The following is a 24,455-nucleotide window of genomic DNA, read 5'->3' as shown; positions in this document are numbered from 1 at the left end:
AGGACGTTTATACAAATTATTAGAAAATTTATATCCATGGACTCAATTTCTATTTATAGTCCTGATTTCACATCACTGGAGCAATTCGTGTAGAAAGTTAAAGGAAATATTAATAGTCATGAAGGGTAAAAGTGGGGGATACTTTGGCCAGAGAGACCCTCTTTCTCGGGGCGTTCTGCCGATTAACTATGTGGAGTGGGGGGTCTCAACACATAGATGCCGAGGCAGCAGGATGTCTTGGCAATTTGTTACAAAGAAAATAGTAAGATGAGCCATGTCCTCAATAACTCTCTTAACAGTAGTTATAGGGCTACTTTCACATGGCTGCATGCCTATCAATATAGAAAGTTGGACCAGGCATGGTGGCACACGCTTGTAATTCCAGAATTTGGGGGGATGAGACAGGAGGATCACAGTTCACAGCCAGCCTCAGCTACTTAGTGAGACCCTTTGCAACTCAGTGAGACCCTGTTTCAAAATAAAGAATAAAAAATAGGACTGGGGGTGTAGCTTGGAGGTAGAATGCCCCTGGGTTGGCTGGGTGTGGTGGCGCACACTTGTAATCCCTGTGCTTGGGAGGCAGAGACAGGAGGATCGCGCAAGTGCGAAGCCAGCCACGCTGGCTTAAGAGACCCTGTTTCCACATACAAAAAGTATAAAATAGGTCTGGGAGTATAGCCCGGAGAAGGGTTTCCAGGAACCCCAGTACCACAAAAAAAAGAATGCCCCTGGGTTCCATCCCCACATATATGTATTATATATATTTAAAAATTTTACTGCCCAAGGTATAGTCAAATTAAATGTCCTCTACAAATGCACTAATGCACAACAAACTTTGACAAAGACAGGGCTGTTTGTTTTCTGGAACAACAGAGTTATTCTGTGATGAGGACAAATCCAAATGCTTTGGCCTGTACTGAGCCAAGGATATAACTAGAGTTTGCTCTTAGAAATAAATCACACAGAAATATGGAGAAATATAACTAAATATACAAATCAGGAAATTGCAGGTGATAGTTAAAGTCATAAGAATGGATTTTCTCTTTATCAAAGAGAAAGAGTAGCCCGGCGTGGTGGCACACGCTTGTAATCCCCACACTTGGAAGGCGGAGACAGGAGGATCGCCTAGGTTCGAAGCCAGACATGCTGGCCTAAGAGACCCTGTTTCAAAAATATAAAATAGGTCTATGAGTGTAGCCCGGAGGTAGAAGGGCTTCCAGGAACCCCAGTGCTACGAGAGAGAGAGAGAGAGAGAGAGAGAGAGAGAGAGAGAGAGAAGAAGAAGAAGAAGAAGGAGGAGGAGGAGGAGGAGGAGGAGGAGGAGGAGGAGGAGGAGGAGGAGGAGAGGAGGAGAGAGGGAGGATATAAAAAAGAGGGAAGGGAGGAGACATGAGATGATATAAAAGATGCAAGAGGTATTTGCAGAAAGAATCTGTAAGTAGTAGTGTGGAGGCAATCTGTGCTCCTGCATTTGTAGAATATGTGCTTGATTACAAGGCTCACAGGGAAAATATACTTGATTGCACAGAACTGCTGCCCTGAACAAATTTGTTGCTTCATTTACTCATCCCAGAGCTGCCAAAGCAGTAGGGTAGTAGGGTAGTGAGACCTGCGCCTCTTTGTCTGTCTCTTCCTCCTTCCCTCTCCCTTTCTCTCCCCACCTCTCTCCCTTTTTCCCTCCTCTCTTCTCTTTCTCTTTCTCCTAATATTTTCTTCTCTTCTTCCAATGGAAAAATCTCTCATGATATCATTGGAAATTTTTTTAGTCTCAAAGAAAATTCATTTTATTATAACACTAGGGATTAACAAAATCTTTGTAATTTATAAAATGACTCTCAAACTTTTAGCATGTTCCATTGTTTTTAAGCTTAAAATAGAAAAATTAATCATTTATCCAGCATTTCTCGATGCTCTCTTTAAAATCATAAGGAAAAAAATAATATATATATATATACTTTTGTCTGTCACACAAACAATCCAAGAAACAAAGAATTCTTTCCTGCATGTCATACTTATGAGAGATAAACCAAAGAATGTAAATGCTGTTTAAAATGATTTCTTTAGAACACCCAGATTTACACACAATTCCCAGGACAATATAAATGCTCCATTTGGAGAGAAGATGATAGAGATGAAAAGACCATAACTATGTCTTGATTATGAAGGGTTGCCAGGTAAAACAGTGATTGAGTTTGTTCTTCCAGAGTTGAGCCTGGCAGAAAGAAATCAGAGGGAATTTGAGAACCTGACAAGGAGAGCCTTTCGCATGGACCTCCAAAGATGGAATAAACTGCCTTGTGCAGTAGTGAATTCTTCCATCCATGGCACTGTTTACGTGAGGCCATCATAAAGCAAGTCAAGTACCAGAGAGGCCATGGCTTGGCTGTGATTCCCAAAGCAGAGTGCCTGGAGAGCTCTTGTGCTACAGATTCTTTTGAGCACTTAAGCTGTCTCTCTTGTCTTCTTTGATTAATCAACATTTCTCTTTATTAAAATGCCATAGTTAGCCCGGCATGGTGGCTCATGCTTGTAATCCCAGCATTTGGGAGGCTGAGACAGAAGGATTCCAAGTTCAAGGCCAGCCTCAGCTACTTAGGTGAGGCTGTTTGCAAGTCAGTGAGACCGTATTTCAAAATAAAATTTAAAAAAAAAGGTTGGGGATATAGCTTGGAGGTCGAATGCCTCGGGTTCCATCCCCAATACCGCAAAAAAAAAAAAAAAAAAAAAAAAAAAAAAAAAAAAGCCATAGTTAGCCGGGCATGGTGGCTCACGTTTGTAATTCCAGCATTCGGGAGGCTAAGACAGGAGAATCAAGGTTCGCGGACAGTCTCAGCTACTTAGTGAGGTCCTCTGCAACTTAGTGAAACCCTGTTTCAAAATAAAGAATAAAAAAAAATAGGGTTGGGGCTATAGCACAGAGGTAGAATGCCCCTGGGTTCCATTCCTGGTACCTTAAAAGGCAAAAAATAAAAAAATGCTATAGTTACTGTGTGAGAGAAGAAAGGACACAATATTGTCATTGTACTCGGTGGTGTTAATGGTTCTGTTCAGTGATCACTAGAGGCAGCTGACACTATTCAAAGAGTGACAACTGGAATTGTGTACCTCCTGGGGTAAGTACACGCCACCTGTTAGGTACTCGTGCCAGGAAAATCAAAACTGAGTCTGCAGGTCTAGCCTCTTGATTTAACTACCGATTAAATTAAATATAGTAGGATGGGTTAAATCGCATTGTAGAGACTCAATCAATTAAATCTGGAATATTTCTGTAGATAATTATTTCATCAAACAAATTACAAGATAGCCAACAAGCAAAAGAAAAAGAAATCTATAGACTGAAAGAGACATAAGTACATGCCAGCCCATTGAAATTTATAAGCTATATTTGTTCTTGATTTGTTTAAAAATTGTGAGATTGTATGGGAATTTTGAAAAGTGAATACTTGAGTTTTTTAAAGCAAATAATATTACATGTCATATTGTGCTTAGTTTTTTTCCTTTAGCCCTTTAACTTTGGAGACACATACTAAAATGTATATGCATAAATGACATGATATTTGGGATTTACTTCAAAATGGTCCAGGATGGAAGGAAGGGGGAGTGATTGGGAACACAAGTGATCATTAGGCTCAGGGTGATGGGTACATTGGAGGACTTGCTATGTATTTCTCTTCCGTACCTCTGTGTATGTTCAAGATTTTTGAAAATAAAAATTAAAAATATGCAAATTTCTGGAAATATCTCTTGGAGAGTCTTACTCATTAAATCTTGGGTAAGGCCTGGGAAACTATAATTTTTTTTATTTTTAAGCCATATTTTAGAGTAAGAGGTGCTGGCCAGAGGCCAAACATCTGGAACTTCACTGCCTAAATGGCTATGAGGGTCTCTCTCAATGCGGAGATTTCTTGACTCTAATAAGAGTATCTTCAGAGCCTCTCCATGGCAGACTTGCTTCAGGAAAACAGAAAAGCGTATTTCAGAGCCTCCTGTATCTCAGACCTCTCCCCTTTAGTAACAGCCAAAAACCCTCAGTGTATGGATGCCTCCCTACCCTGTCATTCACCTGTGTACATGCAGATACATTTGGCCTCTCTGTTCCCCTGGCCTTTTGTTGTTGTGGTTGTTGTTGTGGTGGTGGTGGTGGTACTGGGTTTGGAACCCAGGGGCATTCTACCTCCAAGCTAAACCCCCAGCCCTATTTTTTATTCTTTTTTTTTTTTCAAACAGGGTCTCATTGAGTTGCATAGGGCCTCACTAAGTGGCTGAGACTGTTCAAGAACTGAGATCCTCCTGTCTCATGCCATCATGCCCTGCTCCCTTTTTTATTTTTATGTTCAAACAGGGTCTTGCTAAGTTGCTGAGGCTGGCCTTGAACCTGTAATCCTTCTGTCTCAGCCCCCCAGGTACTGGGATTATAGGCTTGTGCCACCAAGCCCAGCTAATTACATAGATTTATGTGACTTCTTGTTATATAAGGAAGTGTGTGTGTGTGTGTGTGTGTGTGTGTGTGTGTGTGTGTGTCTTAGTTACTGGGTATTGAACCTGACATTCCTGAAGTTCCCATCCTGGTATTTTACGCTTATTCTTTTAGGCTGGCGGAAATCGCACACTCCCTTCTGAAGCTGGCACCGTACGACACCCAGACAATGGAGAGCCGTGGGCTTCGGCGCTACATCATGGAGATGCTCCCTATTACAGACTGGACCGCCGAGGCAGTGAGGCCGGCCCTGATCCTCATTCTAAAGAGACTGGATAGAATGTTCAACAAAATCCACAAGATGCCAACCCTGAGGTGAGGGTTATAAACGACAAAGTTAGAATCTGTCATTTTTAAGATAGTAGACCAATCTGGAGTTGAATGAGTGGCTTAGAAGTGTTCAGTTGGTATCAGTGCCTGGATAATCAGGACTATAAACACCTAAGAGAAGGAGCCATTTAGAGGAAATAGCATTTTCTTTAAGGATATACGTGTTCACCTTGAATGTATCGTTTCTTAGCTACCCATACTTAAGCCATCATGTTCCTCATCTGATGCACATAAAAAATTCAGTTATTATTTTCCATTCCTTCTGGAATAAGGCAAAGTATACTTATAAATAACCAACTAAAGACAGAAAAAAATTAATTTGACACCCAAAGCACTATACTTAAGGTAATTTGCTAACATATTTAGATACCACTTTATAAAAATGCCAACTTTTAAAATAATCAGCCAAACAGAAGCTAAAAAGCTCACAAGGTTAATAGCAAATACTTTTGTTTTCTCTTTTCATCTAGTTCAACGTAGTGCTATATGAGCACTAGTACTGCTTGACCTATTTAGTGTCCTGAGAAGAATCCATTGGTACTCTTTCTAAAGATACCTCTGGTAATGTGAGTCCAATGTGGAAGCCATAGTCATAGTGAGAAGGCTGTTCAGTTAATAAATGCCAGTAATCCAACTAAATTGGAAATTTCAAGTTTGGGTTAGAGAAAAAGTTCTTTAGTCCTTTTAAATTAACCCCCAAATCAATGCAACTCTTGCCCAAGAATTTATAACACTTACTACTAAGTTTGTCACTTTTCCAGGTATTAGCCTGTGCCATTCTTTATACTTATGCTGCAATCAGGAGCTATTGAAAAACAAATCGAACGATGTTATGCTAATAATTGATGGCTTATTTTTATATTCTTTTATGCCTTGTTGGCTAATGTTTAGACATTATTTTGAGATTATTTATTTCAGTGGCCTGGAAATGCCTGTTCTTAAAACATTATTTCTTTAGTGGTCTCAATGGAGAATTTGTGTTTATTGACAAATAAAAATTTAGAATTATGTTAAGAATCCTTTTAGCCGGGCGTGGTGGCACACCCTTGTAATCCCCACACTTGGGAGGCGGAGATGGGAGGATCGCGCAGGTTCGAAGCCAGCCATGCTGGCTTAAGAGACCCTGTTTCCAAATAAAAATATTAAAAATGGGTCTGGGAGTGTAGCCCGGAGGTAGAAGGATTTCCAGGAACCCCAGTACCACCAAAAAAAAAAATTAAAATTAAAAATAAATCCTTTTTATTAAATAACCTGGTATCTAAAAATGTTAAAAATTTTCATAAACTGGCCCATTTGTCACTTAATTAAGCCCATTATAAATAACATCACACTCCCCAAAAATAAATTTCTAGATTAATGCACGGACTTGGTAGGTTGTAGTTAATTTTCTTGGCAGGCATAATGTATATGAAGTTGGCTTAGATTTTACATACTTAAGTGACCTCAGTTTGATGCAAGAAATATTGACTGAAACTGGCATGTGGATTACTTGGGCACTTTGGGCACCAGAGATGTCATTATACTCTCATTTATGAATATGTTTTCATTGTGTCATTACAGAGATAACATTTTGGTAGGAAATGTAAGCTTAGAAAGTATTTCCAAAAAGTTATATGGTAGTACTGTTGATTTCAGCATAGTCTAACCTGTTTACTTTGGAGGCATAGGTATGAATCTTTCATTACTGGGATAATTACAGACTGAATTGCTTTTTATTATAGAAAATCTCATATTCATCCAATAAGATTATGTGTACCCCCATTATTACATAGAAAACATATTCCATAGGAAGCAGCCAAAAATTTCATTTCTTGGGAGGTGAAGAATGGACACATTTTAAATAGACTATTTTCTTTTAGTGTGATCTTTTAAACTGGAGTCAAGCTAAATAAATGTAATCAGTAGTTGTCTGGTATAGACACTGATGGGATCAAGTGTGGTCTAATACAGATTTCAGAAATGGCGCTGGAGCAGAGGTGTTCGATGGGAAGTAATTATCCCTGCCATGAGTCACCAGAAGCAATAGTCTTAGGACCCTGTCTCAGAGCTAGAACCAGGGAACTTAAGATGCAACCCTTTCATCATCTCTGTTTTTTTCCTCAATAGATTTTGTCTCATTAGTCGGTGGGGCAGGCGTGCCTCTGCTACGTTTTCAGTATCTTCTTCCCCTCCCAGTGTGCTCTGTACTTTGAGAACAACATGGGTAAACTCCATCCCTTGTGAAGCACGTTGTTGCATCAGATGCACGTCCCGTCTTAGCTGGCGTCAGAGTCACTGTCTCGTTTACTTGTTTCAGACTGTCTCCAGCAGGGAGCCAAGCAGCTAACGGCTCCTGTATTGTATTCCAGGCGACAGGTTGAGTGGGAGCCTGCCAGCAATTTGATTGAAGGGGTTTGTTTGACACTTCAGAGGCAGCCAATCATATCCTTCCTGCCTCACCTTAGGTCACTGATCAATGTCTGTGTCAATCTGGTGAGTAGCCAAGTGGCAACCTTATGAAACTTTGCACAGTTTAACTCTGCTATTGATTTCTCTGAATTGAAGATTTACAGGTCAACTACTTTGTGCCCCTAACTACCTATGAAAACAGACGGCTCAGGTGACACTGAAAATAGTGAGGTCCATTTCAAGGTGGTGCGTGGGGAGCTGCAGGGGCCGTCCCTACCAGAGGGGACTTTGGTGTGCTGCTTCCCCGCACTACTTTGACAATTCACCTCTTGAAGTTGCGTTGAGAGTTGAGGGCTGCCAGTTGGAGAGTGTGGTGGCGGAGACTACACAATTGGCTAGAAGTTGAGGAAGTCTGGGGTGGGGGTGGGACCTTAAAATGCAAAGAAGGTTTTGCTTTTTTTATTGCAAAATGAACTATGCGTTGGCCAGTCTAGAATTTATGTTTTTAAAAATTTTTTAAATCACTTATGTAATATCTAGAGTCTGGTCCTGACAAGGTTTTGTACAATGTATGGAAACCATGTTAGAGCATTTCATTGACTAGAACCTGCTGCTGAGCTAGTTGAGCAATCACCCTGTAGTTGGAATGCCTAGTGCGAATAGAGCTGTGGCCATCATCATTGCTGTCAGTATCTGCTCTGTCAGAGAATGTTGACTGCATTCCTTGGAACCCACAAGTAAGTGTCCAATCTCCTGATTAGAATAGTTTTTTGGTTCATCACTCATTATTTACATAGTTAGCTATGAATGACATTCTACAAAACCTTGGCTGAATTCAGTGTAATGATCGATCTGACTCCAGACATTACATGCCTTCCAAAGAAGGCAACGAGAAAGAACAGACCGAAAGTACCATGTCCAACCTTCAATTTACTACCACTATTAGATGATGGAATGAGACTCCTTTTCTACGGTTGCATGAAATTGCAATGGTCAAGGCTGGTCATGTGCTCTGTTTGTATTTCAGGTGATGGGAGTGGTAGGACCTTCCAGTGTTGCTGATGGATTACCCCTTCTTCATCTCAGCCCTTATCTCTCACCACCTCTGCCCTTCAGCACAGCTGTTGTCCGGCTTGTAGCATTGCAGATACAGGTGTGACTGCCTTATCTGTTTGTCACGCTCATTAAGTTGCTGGTTGAGGCACCAGGTCATGGTGGTCTCTTTTTCTTTCTGCAAAGGCTGGGCAAAAACTGTGAGACTAAAGTGTGGAAACCTCCAAACTCTGATAAGTTTGGAGCTTCAGCCCTGAGCATGGCCCTAAGTTGTGCTTCTGTAATTCTTCTTGAGATCTCAAAAATAGCAGAGTCATTAAGTCCTGCCACGACCTCAGGGACTACTTCACGAATCACTTAAAACGTGTGTAAAAGAATGGTCTGCAGATAATCAGCTCACAATTGTTAATTAAAAGAGTCAGAAGTATTCAAAGTCTGGTTTTGTAATTTTCAGAAAGAATTACAACATGTAATTCTTTTAAATATTATTACTAGACTTTGAATACCTTCCATTTTCTTTAATGATTGTGAGTTGAATATTGTGGATACTTTTTTTTAAAAGAAATTCTCTCACTTTATTTCTTCAAATACGCAATCTCAAGGCAAAAAGTGAAGAGTCCAAACCCCTCTGCCTATTTCTCTGTGTCACCCAATTCTGAAAAGCTCTGTGATGGATGGGAGGTGTACAGCTGATGTAAACGGATAGCTGACCTACGTGTTATCTGACAATCGAGCTGGATACTCACCGTCTGGAGAACGGATAGATGAAAAATAGATTAAGATCTGTGGCTACCACAGAGAACGGAAGCAAGGAAGTCCCTCAAATGATACATTTTAATAACCTGTTTCCAAAAATCACTTGTTTCTCTCTCTGTTGCTTATTGCTTCCTGGCCTGGAGAAGGCTTTAGGATTTTAGGTCAGAGGATTTTAAGTAACTCAAATGGAGCAAGGGGCAAGTTCTTCTTTTCTTCCTTTTCCTTTGTCTCTAAGATATTCGTTGGTGGAAACATGGATAGAATTACTGGGGGAAACAAGGTTGATTTTCTATCTGACCCTAAGTGTCTTATACCTTTTCATTTTATATTCAAGATGTTACTGTCTTTTTAGGAATGTAGCTCTCAGTTATGTCAAGCAAATGGTAAAGTATCAGCTTCGATTGGCTCTCGTATGCTGCATCGAAGACAATTGAACTCCTAGCACACAGGAGCAGCCAGCAGGGAGTCACCGTCTCCATCATGCTGTATAAAAACAGACATGCCAGGGGGCGTGGTGGTCAATTAATCTTTTTTTCTATTATTGCTGCACAGGCTTTAAAAGAAGATTTTCCTTTAAGCCATGTGATCTCCCCATTCACCAATCAAGAGCGAAGGGAGGGGATGCTTTTAAATCTACTCATCCCATTTGTGCTCACAGTAGGATCTGGAAGCAAAGGTCTGATTAATTTAAAGGAAACTTATCATTGTCATTGTGTTTTCTTATATATCTGGATGCTATTTCTTTTTTCTTTTTTTTCTTTTCCCATGAAGACCATCACTTGAAGTGAATCTGCATGGTTTAAGTAGGGTTGCCTTAGGAAGTAAGACATTTTCTTTCTTTTCAGTTTAGCTGCCTGGGGACAAGAGTTTCTCTGCTCTGCTTCTTAGAAGATACAACCTCTTTTAAAAAAAATCATTCAGTACAGCAAAAAACAAAAAAAAAACAAACAAAAAAATCCCAGGAGTACATTATTTCATTTCGGTTAAGAGAATGGTATTATTTGAAGTACAATGTGATGAGAATTGACAGGTGAACAGACTTTATACAACTAACCACTGGGCTTAGCAATCTTGCCTCTCTCATTCAGTTTTGATATATTTTCATTACTCTTCCTTCTTGGGGGGGTATCTTTTAGGAAAAGCTTATTTCACATGTAAGGTCGATATTATGAGTATCTGCAAAAAGAAAGAAGGTGAAATGGTAAGCAAGAGATTTGAGTAAGAACACAAGCCTTTGGGTACCAACTCTGAAGGATACTCAGGAGGGCCAGGGATACTCCATTGTGTGTGGGGTGGGGGGCTGTACTTGGCAGGAAACACCTAAATTTCCAGAATGTTCTAGTTTGGAATAGAAAAGAAAGCTGAATTTGTTCTGTGTCTCACGTGGGAAGCCTCCTTGTGATGGTTTTCCTTTCCCCTTCCTCTTCCAAACTCTGCCCTTCAGATAGCCCATGGCTGGAGCAGCCCGAGGTGCAGCTGCTGCTGCAGACAGTCATCAATGTGCTTCTGCCGCCCCGGATCATCAGCACATCCCGGAGCAAGAACTTCATGCTGGAGAGCTCCCCTGCCCACTGCTCCACTCCCGGGGATGCAGGGAAAGACCTGCGCAGAGAAGGGCTGGCAGAGTCCACCAGCCAGGCAGCATACCTGGGTGGGTGCTTTCTCTCTCTCTCTCTCTCTCTCTCTCTCTCTCTCTCTCTCTCTCTCTCTCTCTCTCTCTCTCTCTCTTCTCTCTCTCCCTCCCTCCCTCCTCTCCTTCTCTATACATCCATGTGTGTATGTATGCATATGGATATACTTAGTACCTACCACTTTGATTCAGATTATGTTAAGTGAGACGAGCCAAGCACAGAAGGAGAAGGTACATATGTTTCCTCTAATATGCCCAAACTAGGGAACCTAGAGGATACCAGTGGTACCCCAGATAATGGAGGGGAAATACCAGCAAAGCTTGAATGGAAAGATAGAGGAGGAGGAAGGCTGAACTTGATTAATGAGGGTCCACATCCGAATATGTGTAAAATTATGAATATGGCATGGTTACCCGGGACAATCATTGGTGGGAGGGGGGAAGGGAAAACAGGCATGTACTATCCGTGATGAAGTACAGTCAGTTATGAGATTTGGTAGCTGTTTTCAGATCTAGACTCAGTCTAGTATACAGGGACACTGCATCTCACAACTTGTGAAGCCCCCTGGTCCGTCATCTATGTGAACAGAGTTCTTGGGGTTGGGTGACCCACACCCTGCCCAGTTAGACATGCTGGCCTTGTTATGCAGAGTGCCTGCTACTAGCTCTACTCCTTCCTTTCTGATGTCATCTTTTGATGTCCATCTTGATCTTGACTTGCGTGAGCAGGGCCTCCTTACTCTCTCCCTGTAGGCTTGCCAATCTCCTTACCCCCTTTGACTCCTACTTTCCCATTAGCCAGTCTCTGCCTGTAGCTTGGTCCTCTCCCTTGGAGCAATAGAAAGCCGCTCTTAGACTCTGAAGTAACTGGACTAGAGGGGAAAATATACACTTACTAGAGCCCTGAGAATGAGGAACACTGATGGCAGGAAATCTCCAAGGAGAAAGTTAAGAAAATCTTGCCTGACAGTCCTCAAATCACTAAGCCAGATCTTTTGAAAAATAATTGTCAATGAGACTGAGAAAGGAGAGAAAGAAACCAAGAGTACATGTGCTTTGCACCTACCTGCATGGATGGTCAACTGCCCAGGGCATGAAGAGTCAGTCTTAAAATGCAGACTTTGGCATAGAGCCCTGTGTGGAGTGGGTACACAGAGGGCGACGGGGAACAAACACACTTGGGGGATAATGACCTCTTTGTCCTCCTCACTTTCTGCCTTTTAAGTCAGTTTCCTTTGCTGACTTGATTAGGCTACTGCACTTTGATTTTGTTTTTACATTTATTTTGAGCACTTACTGTATGCCCAGTAGTGTCTCCCATTCTTGACATTTTCCTTAAGTGAATTCTCACAAGCTCACAACTCTAAGAAGGCATGTTCATCTTATTTTAGGAGTGAAGAGGCTGAGGTCCAGAAAGTTTGAGTAACTTTGCCTAAAGATACAGTCAACTAATGCCAGCTAGATTTCAAATACAAACCCCCTGACACCAGCATAGGTTCTTGAGCCCTTGTCCTATACAGTGCATGTGTTGTGTTGATGGTGGGAGGAATCCAGAGATGGCCGGCAGTCTCCACAGCATAGGAATGTCATTAGAATCAGGTAGGGAAAAGGAGCCTTGCTTTCCACCCATGTATTCAGTTGAGGGAGAGGAACTGAGATGAGCAATTGCTTAACAGTGAAATTTTAAGGTAGGAGATTAATATACATACTGTTGCAACCTCCTAGAGATGGTAAAGCTATACACAACTTTTGAGGGCTCTAGGGAATGGTTTGTTGTTGTTTTGTTGTTGTTTTGTTTGTTTGCTTTAGGACTGAGATTGAGCCTAGGAACATTCTATCTCTGAGTTATCCTTGCACTCCTATTTTTTTTTAACAGATTTAAAAAAAAAATTAGATTGCTGAGGCTGGCTTTAAATGTGCAATCTTGTCTCAGCTTCCCAGGTACTGGGATTACAGGCATGTGCTACTATGTCCAGCTGAGAATGGCATTTTTATGTGGCTTTTAGTGGAGTGGGATTTCTCTGTGCATTAATTCAGTGGTTTTTTTTTTGTTTTGTTTTGGGCTTGTTTGTTTGTTTGTTTGTTTTTGGTGGTACTAGAGATGGAACCTGTCTACCTCCAGGCTACACTCCCAGACCTATTTTATATTTTATTTGGAAACAGGATCTCTTAAGTCAGCGTGGCTGGCTTCGAACCTGCATGATCCTCCTGTCTCCGCCTCCCAAGCGTGGGGATTACAAACGTGTGCCACCACACCCAGCTTAATTCAGTGTATTTTTAAAAAGATGTTTGTATTTTTCTAATCAGGATCAAAACATGTATATCATTCAATTTTTTTTTTTTAGGCGAGCAGATAGATGATATTTCAGTCAGAATTTTTACCACTATGATCCAAGTTGAGAGGAAGGAAGGCTGAGTTGCTTCCGCGTCTGGAGATTTCAGAATGGACTGTTCCGTTTCATGTTAGCTGCCAAGCAGGAGTGAGGGCTGTGGGTCCTCAGGACATGATGGCAGGGAGCAAAGAGGAAACCGAGAGAGCCTGTACCAGCTCCTAGCAGCAGGGCAGAGAAAGCAGAGAGCTGCAGCAGCTACCCAGGAAAACACTGTCCCCAGCCACCAAGTCCCACCTCCAGCATGGCTGCCTTGGCTGCCACATGGAGGACGGGGCATGTTTTAGTGCGGGTATTTAGACCTAATCAAGAAGGCCCAGTCACTGGAATACCGCCTGCAGAGTCTGTGGTGAGTGCTAGGTAGCAGAGGAAGCGCCTATCCCTATTTCTGATACTTTTACAATGATCAGGTTGTCCTGAAACATTTTCTGGGAATCTTCTTCCAGAAAAAAGAAAGAAAGAAAATGTATATTGTGATTGTGAAGGGACTATAGCATCTAGGAGATACTATAAAAGAAATCCAAGAGGATTTAGTAATAGATATGGTATGCAGTATGAACGTGGGTTTTATCTTGTTACCTCTGGGGAATAGTTCAGGGTGAAGTAGGGAAGGGCAAGGACTTAGATTTTAGATTTTTTTAAACTTTGTATACATCTGCATGATTAGATTTTATTTTTAAAAATCATTTTGCACTTAAAAAATGAAAGCCATCTTAAAGCATTTATGCTGAGGATATAAGTGGAATGCTGTATTACCCTAAAGCCACTACAACAAAGCTTTTGGACAATATAATAGTCACATCATGTTTATAAACTATTTCCCCATCGATTCTATAGAACACTGCTATTTTCCAAAATAGGAGATCAATGCACTTAAGAAAGACATATGTTCTAATCAATATAAAAATATTTTTGCCATACAAATCTTTGCTTCAACATCAGGAACACTTGGTCAGAAATGCATGTTAAGTTTTTGGAAACATGGAGTTTAGAGCTTCAAAAAACTTCCTGATGCATCTAGGTCAGTGGCTATGGATAAAGTTTCTCCCAAGACAGGCCCTCAGGCTCACTGTTTTCTTTTCTGGGTGTGAAGCACTGAAGGTGATTCTCGTCTGCTTCGAGAGGCAGCTGGGTAGCCAGTGGTACTGGCTGAGCCTGCAGGTGAAGGAGATGGCGCTGCGAAAGGTGGGCGGCCTGGCCCTGTGGGACTTCCTGGACTTCATCGTGCGGACCCGAATACCCATCTTTGTGCTCCTGCGCCCTTTCATCCAGTGCAAGGTGTGGTGTCGTCTTCTCCTCCTGTCCAGCCCTGTGAATGTGCTGCTCCCCACGAAGGCAGGGTTATGGCAGGAGATTCATGACACCTGCTGTGGCCAGCTAGCAGGACCTGTTTATGCCACGCTTGATGAGGAAATAGCTCCAAAATGTATCCAGAGGATAACATTTCACATTAGAAGTGCCTTCACAGTTATCAGAGGCTATCAAACTAGCCCTTTCCCTATTCTTCACCCCCTTTCACTAAAAAAAGAAAGAATCGGCCCTATAGTAAAGTTTGGAGTATGTTCTCAGTTGTGGGACTGAGATCTGATTTTAAATAAAACATAGGAAAAGAATCAGCACTTCCTGTGTGAAATAAGCACTTCCTGTATAAAGTAGGCACTTCCTGTACAGAGAAAGCACTGTTCAATGGACTTTAGGTACATTACATTATGCACTCCCCTTAACTAAAGCATGAAGTAGGTATAGTAGTTAGCCCACTTTACAGAGGGGGAAACTGAGGCCCTCCAAATGCAATGCCTTCTTTTTAGCTTCTGGCCCAACCAGCAGAAAATCATGAAGAACTGTCTGCCCGGCAACATATTGCTGACCAGCTGGAGCGGCGCTTTATACCACGCCCTCTGTGTAAGAGCTCACTCATTGCTGAGTTCAACAATGAACTAAAAATTCTAAAAGAAGCGGTTCACAGTGGATCAGGTAAGTTCTACCACTGAGCTCTACCCACAGTCTTATTTTATTTCTTTTCTTGGAAACAGAATCTCACTAGTTGCCGGGTACTGGTCTAGAACCTATAATCTTCCTGTCTCGGCCTCCCAGATCCTGGGATTAGAGGCATGGTTCACCTCACTGCATTGTTTACTTTTTGCAAATATATTAACAGCAGATTACTGGGGAAAGGAAAATAAATCATTACCTGCCATTAGAGGGCAGTCATTACTCACAAGTAAAATATGGAGATTTTGTTTTTGTTTTTCTTTCTGAAGCCTTTATTACTATTTGCAAATAATATGCTTGCAACAGAAAATTTTTGACAAGTACAATTGGTGAGATTGATGCACTCAGATATAAATATTCCCCTTAATCTGATATAGAATTAATAAAATCTGATAGAGAACTAAGGGGAATTTTGTATGTTGCAATTTCCAGAAAAGGAGAATAAGAAAAAGTCTTGATTATATAGTCTGACTTCTGTTCTGTAGTACTGGGGATTGAACCCAGGAGTATTTTACCTCTAAAAAAGACATCCTCGTCTTTTTTATTTTCATTTTGAAATGGGATTTCACTACACTGCCCAGGCTGGCTTTGAACTTCCCATCTCTCTGCTTCCGTCTCCCAAATTCTGAGATTATGGGCATGAGTCACCACACCTGTTTAGGTACTCTGAAACTGATGTGGGGGATCACACCCGAGGATTTATTTTTATTCCCATGTGTTTGTATCAGGTAAGGTATATGACTCTGTAAACACTGACAAGTTGGAAACAGCAATTCAGGTTAAAATTCATTTCAGCCTTGGAAAATGAAGTAAAAAAGCAATAAGAGTGGAAACGACAATCAAAGCACTTGACATTGTTAGGGGCGCTGTATCCTTACAAGGAAACTACACAGTTACAGGCAGTCGGTATTGATTGTTGTTGCTGTTTGATGTTTGTCAACATTCCCTGTTCCATCTGCTAGTTTGTCCTAAAGATCATTTGTCTAGGACACACTATTTAACTGACCTTTTGAGAATTAGAAGATACAACTGATCAGGGATATCTTTGAAGCCAACATTTCTTTTAAGAACCTTGCCATATATTTCTTTTGGTCTCTCCACCTCCCCCAGCCTACCAAGGGAAGACCTCCATCAGCACTGTGGGCACCTCCACCTCTGCTTACCGCCTGAGCCTGGCCACCATGTCCCGCTCGAACACAGGCACGGGCACTGTCTGGGAGCAGGACAGTGAGCCATCCCAGCAGGCTTCGCAGGACACCCTGAGCCGGACTGACGAGGAGGACGAGGAAAGTAGGTCACCCCAGAGAATCCGGGCAGGAGAGACAGCTTGGCTGTAGGAGTGAGGGCCTCAGAAGGATTTCTGCTTTTCCAGCCATTTCCAGTTCTGGTCCACTTGGTCATTCTTACAAAAAGGGCTTAAAATGGAATTTTAACTGCTTCTATGATGCTGGCTTCTCTATAAATTCTTTGATGGCCTTAGTCATTTGGAAAGAATTCAGGCCAAACTAAATCTTTAGCAGACCCCTAATTTTTTTGAGCTTATATAGTCAAATTTTTCTATGAACCCTCATGTACATTGTGGAAAAAAACAAAAAAAAAACAACAACAAAAAAAAAACTTACTCCTCTTTCTCCTGGGCTTTTTGCTTAGAGGATAAAATAGCAAGTACATGACCCCCCCTGGGCTGAGAAAAGTGGGCAGAGCATATTGGTCAAGACTTGAAAAAGAGTAGTCAACTCTGTCAGCCAGATGGAATCAGCAGGCTGTCTCTAGGGAAGACCACCTGAAGTTGAGTGAAGACAATGTTCAGTGATGCAAACAGCCCGGGAGCTTCTAATACATATGCTAAAGCTTTTAGGGTTATGAAATGAGATGGAATCTAATCAAGAAACACTTCACATATACGCTTAACAGAAGCAGATTAGAATATAAAATTAGGGTGAAGCATCCCATTAAATGCCATTGTTATTTAAGGGACTTCTTTGATTATTTTTCACTTGTGTTTTAAGATACCCTGATATATTATTTATTCCTTTTGTGACATTTATTTGTGCTCTCAATGCCTTAAGATTGAGAGCAAAATCTAGATTCCCCACTCAGACTCTCCATACCAAACAACAACAAAAAGCCCCTCTCTGAACTAAATAAATAGAGGAGATGGGAGTTGAGGTTGGAATTTTAATTAACTAAGATGAATGGAAGTGTTTAAATGTCCCACGCAGTTGTGATTGAAGGAGAGGAAATGAAATGAATGCTTTTTCAGGACATCTATCAGTAATATTTCCAGATTTATTTTCAGAGTGCGACAGAAAAGAAAATGATACTCATATTGTCCTACACCCAAGCTGTAGATGTGCTTGTTTCTGACTCACCTTGGTGATTGTTCATGGAAATACACTTAAAAGTGTAATTAGGAAAATCTTGAAAAATCTTGACCAAAAAAACACAAGTGTAAAGAATCAGTAACTTAAAATAAGCATTAAATCAAGTCTTGATAACAGCTCAACACTTAAAATCAATCTTTTTTTATGGGAACTGATACCACTTCTCTATTTTAGAAGTAAATCTACTTTGTAGGCATTATGAATATGCAGGTGACCTAGCCAATAGGGAGGAGCTACAGGAAAAAGCAAAAAAGATATAAACAGATTTATCATTGGCCAAGAGCCAGCACTGATATACTGATGGCTGGGTAGATGGGAGGAGTGATGAGGCAGGTAATTTTTCACTAATATCTCTGTTCTCAGACATCACAGTCATCCCAGTGAAAGCAGGTTGCTAAAAATGGTGTAGAATGGCTGTCATGTGGGTATCTATTAATTTATATGATAGATGAATATAAAAGCCAGATTATTGGCTTCTTTCAATTGAACTGTTTTTCCAATCATTAAAACTGTAGTATGACCTATCAGGTATAAGACAAGGAAGTGTGAGAAAGATATGTGCTCTTCCTCTAACATATTAGATGTTATAAATGAGACGATAGACATTCATGATATAAAACATATGACAAGAGACTTAACAGAAGACAGCATATGACTGTTTATTTATTTATTTATTTTGGTGGTACTGGGGATGGAACCCTTCTACCTCCGGGCTACACTCCCAGACCTATTTTATATTTTATTTGGAAACAGGGTCTCTTAGGCCAGAGAGGCTGGCTTAGAACCTGCACGATCCTCCTATCTCTGCCTCCCAAGTGTGGGGATTACAAGCGTGCACCACCACGCCCAGCAGCATATAACAATTTACAAATATTTGGGAATAAATATTGAGTGATATTAGTTCAAATAAGAAAGAAAACTCAAGCCAGGCATGTGGTGCACGCTTGTAATCTCAGTACTTGGGAGGCTGAGACAGGAGGATCCAGGTTCTCAGCCAGCTTCAGCTACTTAGTGAGGCCCTCTGCAACTTAGTGAGATGCTGTTTCCAAATAAAGAATAAAAAAATTGGGCTGGGGGTATAGCGTGGAGGTAGAATGCCCCTAGGTTCTATCCCTAGAAACACACACACAAAAAAAAAAAGAAAGAAAGAAAAATCAATGAGATCTATGAAAGGTCTTTGTAGAAATAGTTCAATGTACATTATGTATTTCATATTTTTAATTTCTCTGTGAACATACCTAAAAAGAAAATGCCATTCTATAACAAGAATCAATTTCAAGTCAGTTGTTATATAATAAATTACAGTTTCTAGCACTTTTCATACTTATATGTTTTATTTGAAATAAGGAATATGATTGTTTAGGATATTTTAAGTAAATGGTATCAGATGATCTGATATGGTAGCATATGGTCACCAAATCCAAATATTTTTACCAAAGTATATTTAGTGTTCAGCAAAAGACAACATTAGCTTATTTAGAATGAGGTTACCTTATCATAAATACTCTGCTAAAATTAACTTTTTTATGGATTTGAGTACATTAATTTTTGCTTCTATGGAGAAAATAAGATTAGAGACCTAATATTTTAAGATTTGGGCTAAATGGGCATTAATTTCTGAACTTTAAGGTTTTTTTTAAATATCTTCATAAAAACATCTACCATCTAAAATAGTCTTTCTCATAGCAGGATAGAACTCATTCAGTGTACTGAGTACAGTTTCCAGATGTCAAGGAAATGTGTTTGACTCAATAACAAACTCCCTACTGAACTATTCCTTAAATGTCTTAAAAAGATATGTTCCAGCTTTTCTGGAATCTTTTATTTGCAGGTATCTGTTAACCTTCCCAAGTAATACAATTATAAAAATAGGCAAGACGCTTGCATTTATTTCCTAAGAGCTGTTCTAGTGTGGGAGGATGGGAGGTGTGTGGATGTGGAGAATTATTATTGATCCATTGGGGGGATCATAATTTTTATCTTCACAAAGAGTGACAGTTTAGCTTTAGAGACAACCCTAAGGTTGTGCTCAAGCCAAGGATGAAACCTAAGTACAATTTGGTGGGGGTTTTCTGATGGGTCTCGCTGTTTGGGTAACGTCTTGTCCCTTCGTCCTTGCAGATGACTCTGTTAGCATGCCCAGTGTGGTAAGTGAACAGGAAGCTTACCTCCTGAGTGCCATCGGAAGGAGGCGGTTCTCCAGTCACGTCTCCAGCATGTCTGCACCTCAGGCTGAGGTGGGCATGTTACCCAGCCAGAGGTAAAGAGCATCGCTGTTTTATCCTCTGCATTTGGGGCAAAGGTAGAAAGTCTGAGAATGCACTCTTGTTAGTCTACAAAGACTGAGAAAGAATCAAGCGATGGTTATGTTTTCAGATAGACCATTCAATAAAGGACTTTTCAGCGAGGTGCCTGCAGAAAGTAATATGTAGTTTTCTAAACCATGGTAGCAGAAAGGGATACTAGTATCTGACCTAAGCAGTCTCTCCATAAGAAATAGATATATGGTCTTCTTTCTGGTGGTCAAATGACATTCTTATATTTCAGATTTATCATTAGCTAAGTTAATACTGAGTATTTGGCAAAAGTAATGGATCAACTTGATATATTTGATAAAGTTTAGGCCATGGATATGTCATTAGTATTTATCAGGAGGAAGGGATGTTTAACCAAGCAGAAAAAGAACCTATGCCACTATGTGTAACCTTGGGCAGGTCACTTAAGCACCAAGGTCACTTAACCTTATGTGGGCCACCCGTACACTTACCCTCCATGGCATGAGGTTGGCCAAAATGATCCTTAAAGTAACTTCTCTTTCTATAGTTCTATGATTCTATGACTAAAACCTTTTAAACATCACCTTTTTGTGTTTTTTGCCATCTAAAGATATAAGTTTTTAAACTTCCAAGATAAGTACAATAAAAATATAATACAGAAAATAACCTGATAATAAAAATATAAATAATGATCTGATATGACTCAAATATTATCTATTTAAAAATAATATTCTCACTTCAGAAATTACATTCTTATTTAGTTTTAATAACCACAGATTTATTGTAGTACAATTTTCACATAGAAAATAATAAAAAAGGTATATTGAAATGTTCACATAAAACCAATTTAAAGCAGGAATAATTATCCTATACCCAAATACTTTTTTTAAAAAGTTCATAAATTACACAGATGAAATCAAATTTGTGAAATAGAGCCAAAATTTGAAAATATCAAAGAATATGGGCAAAGGAAAAAAGATGACTAATAAGTAAATTGTATACTTTTTAAGAAAATAACATTTTATGTGTTATTAATTAAAATTTAATAACATATGAAATTTTTATTATAGGAGATTGTTTTATCCAACATTGGTAATTTTCTTTTGAAAATAAAGTCTTATAAATAAAATTTGCTGGGCATGGTGGTGCACTCTTGTAATCCCAGTACTTGGGAGGCTGAGACAGGAAGACCGCAGGTTTATGGCCAGCCTCAGTTACTTAATAAGGCCTTCTGCAGCTTAGTGAGACCCTGTTTCAAAATAAAAAATAAAATAGGGCATGATGTGTAGCTCAGAGTAGAATGCCCCTGGGTTCAATCCCTAGTTAGTACTGCAAAAACAAAACAATAAATAAATAAATAAATAGTGTAGCCAAAATGAGAATCAAAAAGTAACCTGTCCAAAATGAAAGATATAAGTTACATAAACCTTTAATATGGTAGATATTCATTTATTTTTAATTATAGCAATGTAAGATTATATCAGAAATAAAGCTAGCAATTTACTTAAAAATTTATTTAAGTCATAGAATAAAATGAATTTTAAATAGAGAGTTTTTTGGTTATTTATCTAAAATACTCCAGGTGATGAACTCCCTCTCTACACATTTATTATTGAGTTAACTTGTTTCTATGGAGAAACTTTGCATAGATATAGATATGCTCAAAATTAAGAAAAGATAACATAGCTTATCCTTTGGGGCTTGAATTATAATTTGGAAGACGAGTGAAGGTAATACTGTCTCTCCCTGTACATTAAAGAAAATTGGCCTCCTCTTGGGGACAGAGACTATTTTGACAATTAAGTAAACTTTCATTCTGTGGGGCTATTCCAGTTTTCTAAATGGCTTAATTCCATCCAATTCAATAGGTTTTTATGGAGCACCTCATGCATGCTCAGCTCAATGCTAGGCACCAAAGGAAAAACAAATAAAATATAACACAGTTTCTGTTCACAAATCCCAGTCCATACACATCCAAATAAATCGATAAACGATTTAATTATTCTCTCACCAACCTGACAGGATTCTTTTGGCATTTACACTAGAGGATGGAAAATAAGGGGGTAAATGCGAGTTCCATGTGAATTTTCCAAAATATCTTCCTTCCATTTGTTTACTTGCATTTTCATTGAAAATTAGCAGGGAAAAAATGGGTTCTTTCTTTGCTTTTCTTAATGGCATCGATCCCAAGAGTTCGGTTGTGGCAATTCATGGTAAGTGGTTCTGCGTGATAATGTCAGAATGTACAAGAAGCAGGGTTACTGGTGAATGGACCACTATGCACATAAAACAGGTTACAAATAATAACCGCCTTACCAAATGACAACCAAAGGAATGATAATGCATCTTGTACAGATTGGTTCTGCACTGCGTTTCGGAGCTCGTGTGTCCTTTGGAGCTCATTTAACTCTTGACCAATAAACAGACCACTCCTCTGAGAGTCGTATCCATCCAAAGTCCTTCCTTCCCCATTGCCTTGAGTCCTATGTCTTGACAAACCCAGCACAAGGTGAAATGGTTGACTGTCTCCTTTTCCTTCCTTGTTCTGTTAAATTTATTTATTTTGGTTCTTGGAAACAGAAAATTGCATGCCTTTTTTTCTTTCTTTTTTCTTTTTCCTTTTCTTTTTCTTTCTTCTTCTTTTTGCATTTCTTTCCCTAAATGCTTCATCTCCCTACCCCTCCTGCAGTGAACCTAATGTCCTCGATGACTCCCAGGGCCTGGCCGCTGAGGGCAGCCTCTCTAGGTACAGTGTCAACGCTACCTGTCTATTGGTGTCTGTGCTGGGAAACTAGCTGTTCCCTGTCTCCTCTGTCTCTCTGTCTCCTCTGTCTTCTCTCGCCCCGTCTTGATACCTACTTCCATTCCTTGCCCTTTGTTGTTCATGAACACTCAAGCCTGGAAGTCAAAGGTGTAGCAAACCCTCCCTCGTTCTCAACTTCAGAGTTCAATCACAAATGGCCTAAAAAATCTTAACTTAAAAAAAAATTTGCAGAATTCTCTATGGGGCTTGTCCCATGCATGTCTAAAATGTTTGATATACAAGGGGTTGTGGATGCAGCTCAGTGGTAGAGTGTGTGCTTAGCACATACACAGCTCTGAGTTCAATCCCTATAACCTCCCCCCAGAAAGTTTGATATGTCAAATGTTAAATTTTTTCTATTTCCTTTCCACACTGACATTCATTAACTATTGCTTCTTGGCGGTCTTTTAATACAACTCCCCATCATCAGAAAGCCCCTGTATCAAATCAAGTCTTTTAGCTAATACCATCCATGGTAAGAAAATAATGATGCTATAAGTAGAAAATAGAGCTGCTGCAATTTATAAAATTCCTTCTCTTTGATGCATGCTATTTGGCAGGCTATTATATATAGTAGCTTGCTTGAGCAACACATAAGAAGGTCTGTTCTAGCACAAAGAAGACTTTAAAACTTCCATGAAATATCAGGCACAAACATTTCTGGGTAAAAGGAAGTCTTATGATGCAAAGATATCATAGCCTATTGGTTTAAAGCTTCAGAAAAGGGGACTGCACCTTTAACACTCAGATAACCACGTCAAACATTCCTAATCTTGTGCTGTTGATTTACACCTCTCAACTAATCCTCATTAGGGGTAATGCTTCTTGTTCATCCTTAAGAGTGTCTTTGTTCCATCTCAAGAGAAAACATTCCCTTTCAAAGCTTGCGTTATATAGTGAGTACAATATACCCATGTTTATTGCTTTATCACAAAGATGAGGAAATGTTGAGAGGCCGTTCCTGTGAAAGGTTGTCTTTTGTTTTCTTTGCATCTTGTTCAGATTTCACATTTTCTTTTGCGATTGAAAATGGGAAATTTAGTCCATCATCAGGTCTTTTTTTTTTTAATAACTGGATCCATAACTCATGACATTCATTTGTGTTTGCTAGCCCTTGCCTTGATAGATCAGTCTCTTATTGATGGTAAATGTGGAAGTGCTGCAGAGTCCAAAGTTAATCCCATTAGCGGGAGGAATAAGTCAAGAATTAAAACGGTTCTTACTTTAAAAGGTTTTTTCTTTAATTGTCTACAAGTGTTTGAAGAGATCTGACCCAGGTCTAGCAGGGTAACCATTGCTTTTGAAAAATATGTTTTCTTAATGCTTAAGACTGCATATGGGACAGGTTTAGAAGATAATTTCAGTGATCTACTGAGAGTGGAAAGTATTTTAAATCAGACTTCCATTTAGTTGGTTTTGTGCTGGGGAATTTCTCATTAGGCCAAATTCTGCTTTTGATGAGTGTAAGTACTAGTCCAGGGTTGGTGAGAGGAGATTGGAAATTTAGTTTATTTTTATGGATTCTCCATACAACTTGGAATTCTCAGACAAGCTGGGGGTTCAAATGACTGGAATTGTTGAAACCAATTTAGTCTGCCTAGGGATTCGAGTCAATGAGAATAAATTCAAAGTTCATTCTAGGTGAGACTGGCTTAGAGCTAAAACAACAGATTTTATCTACAGCTGAATTTAGTCAAGCATGTCAGACTTTGATAAGTATCTGAGATCAACTGTTGTTGACCTGTTGTTCCCCTAAGAGTTGTGTTTTATTTCTGTGTGTCAACTACCCAGCCCCAGCTATGGTCATTTAGAAAGAGGAAGAGGCATTTACTTGGGATTCTGAAATAATTCTATTAGTAGAGAGGCATTCCCCCAGCCATTAGCAAACCCACCTTTGCCATGTACTGCACATTATATCTCTTGAACTCCATGTATCTATCACCAAGTTCTCTTTGGAGGAGAGGAACTTTTTGCAT

General features: G+C 39.8%; 1 protein-coding gene across 3 annotated transcripts in view; it reads left to right on the top strand.

The window, feature by feature from the left end:
- UNC80 (unc-80 homolog, NALCN channel complex subunit) overlaps window positions 1-24,455 on the top strand; it is a gene marked incomplete at both ends in the record, with an annotated part of 220,226 nt that overhangs the window by 186,429 nt on the left and 9,342 nt on the right. For all 3 annotated transcript variants that reach the window (XM_080689607.1, XM_080689608.1, XM_080689606.1), the window contains 10 exons: window positions 4,592-4,792; window positions 7,156-7,279; window positions 8,223-8,348; window positions 9,557-9,680; window positions 10,449-10,655; window positions 14,118-14,302; window positions 14,833-14,998; window positions 16,127-16,306; window positions 19,522-19,660; window positions 22,366-22,422. In XM_080689607.1, the coding sequence (XP_080545733.1) occupies window positions 4,592-4,792; window positions 7,156-7,279; window positions 8,223-8,348; window positions 9,557-9,680; window positions 10,449-10,655; window positions 14,118-14,302; window positions 14,833-14,998; window positions 16,127-16,306; window positions 19,522-19,660; window positions 22,366-22,422 (1,509 nt within the window). The remainder of the gene's footprint in view (window positions 1-4,591; window positions 4,793-7,155; window positions 7,280-8,222; window positions 8,349-9,556; window positions 9,681-10,448; window positions 10,656-14,117; window positions 14,303-14,832; window positions 14,999-16,126; window positions 16,307-19,521; window positions 19,661-22,365; window positions 22,423-24,455) is intronic.

The sequence above is a fragment of the Muscardinus avellanarius genome, assembly GCF_963383645.1.
Source record: "Muscardinus avellanarius genome assembly, chromosome: 2".
NCBI lineage: Eukaryota > Metazoa > Chordata > Mammalia > Rodentia > Gliridae > Muscardinus > Muscardinus avellanarius.
Note: the sequence above shows the minus strand (reverse complement) of the source record. Positions and strands in the feature narration are given on the sequence as shown.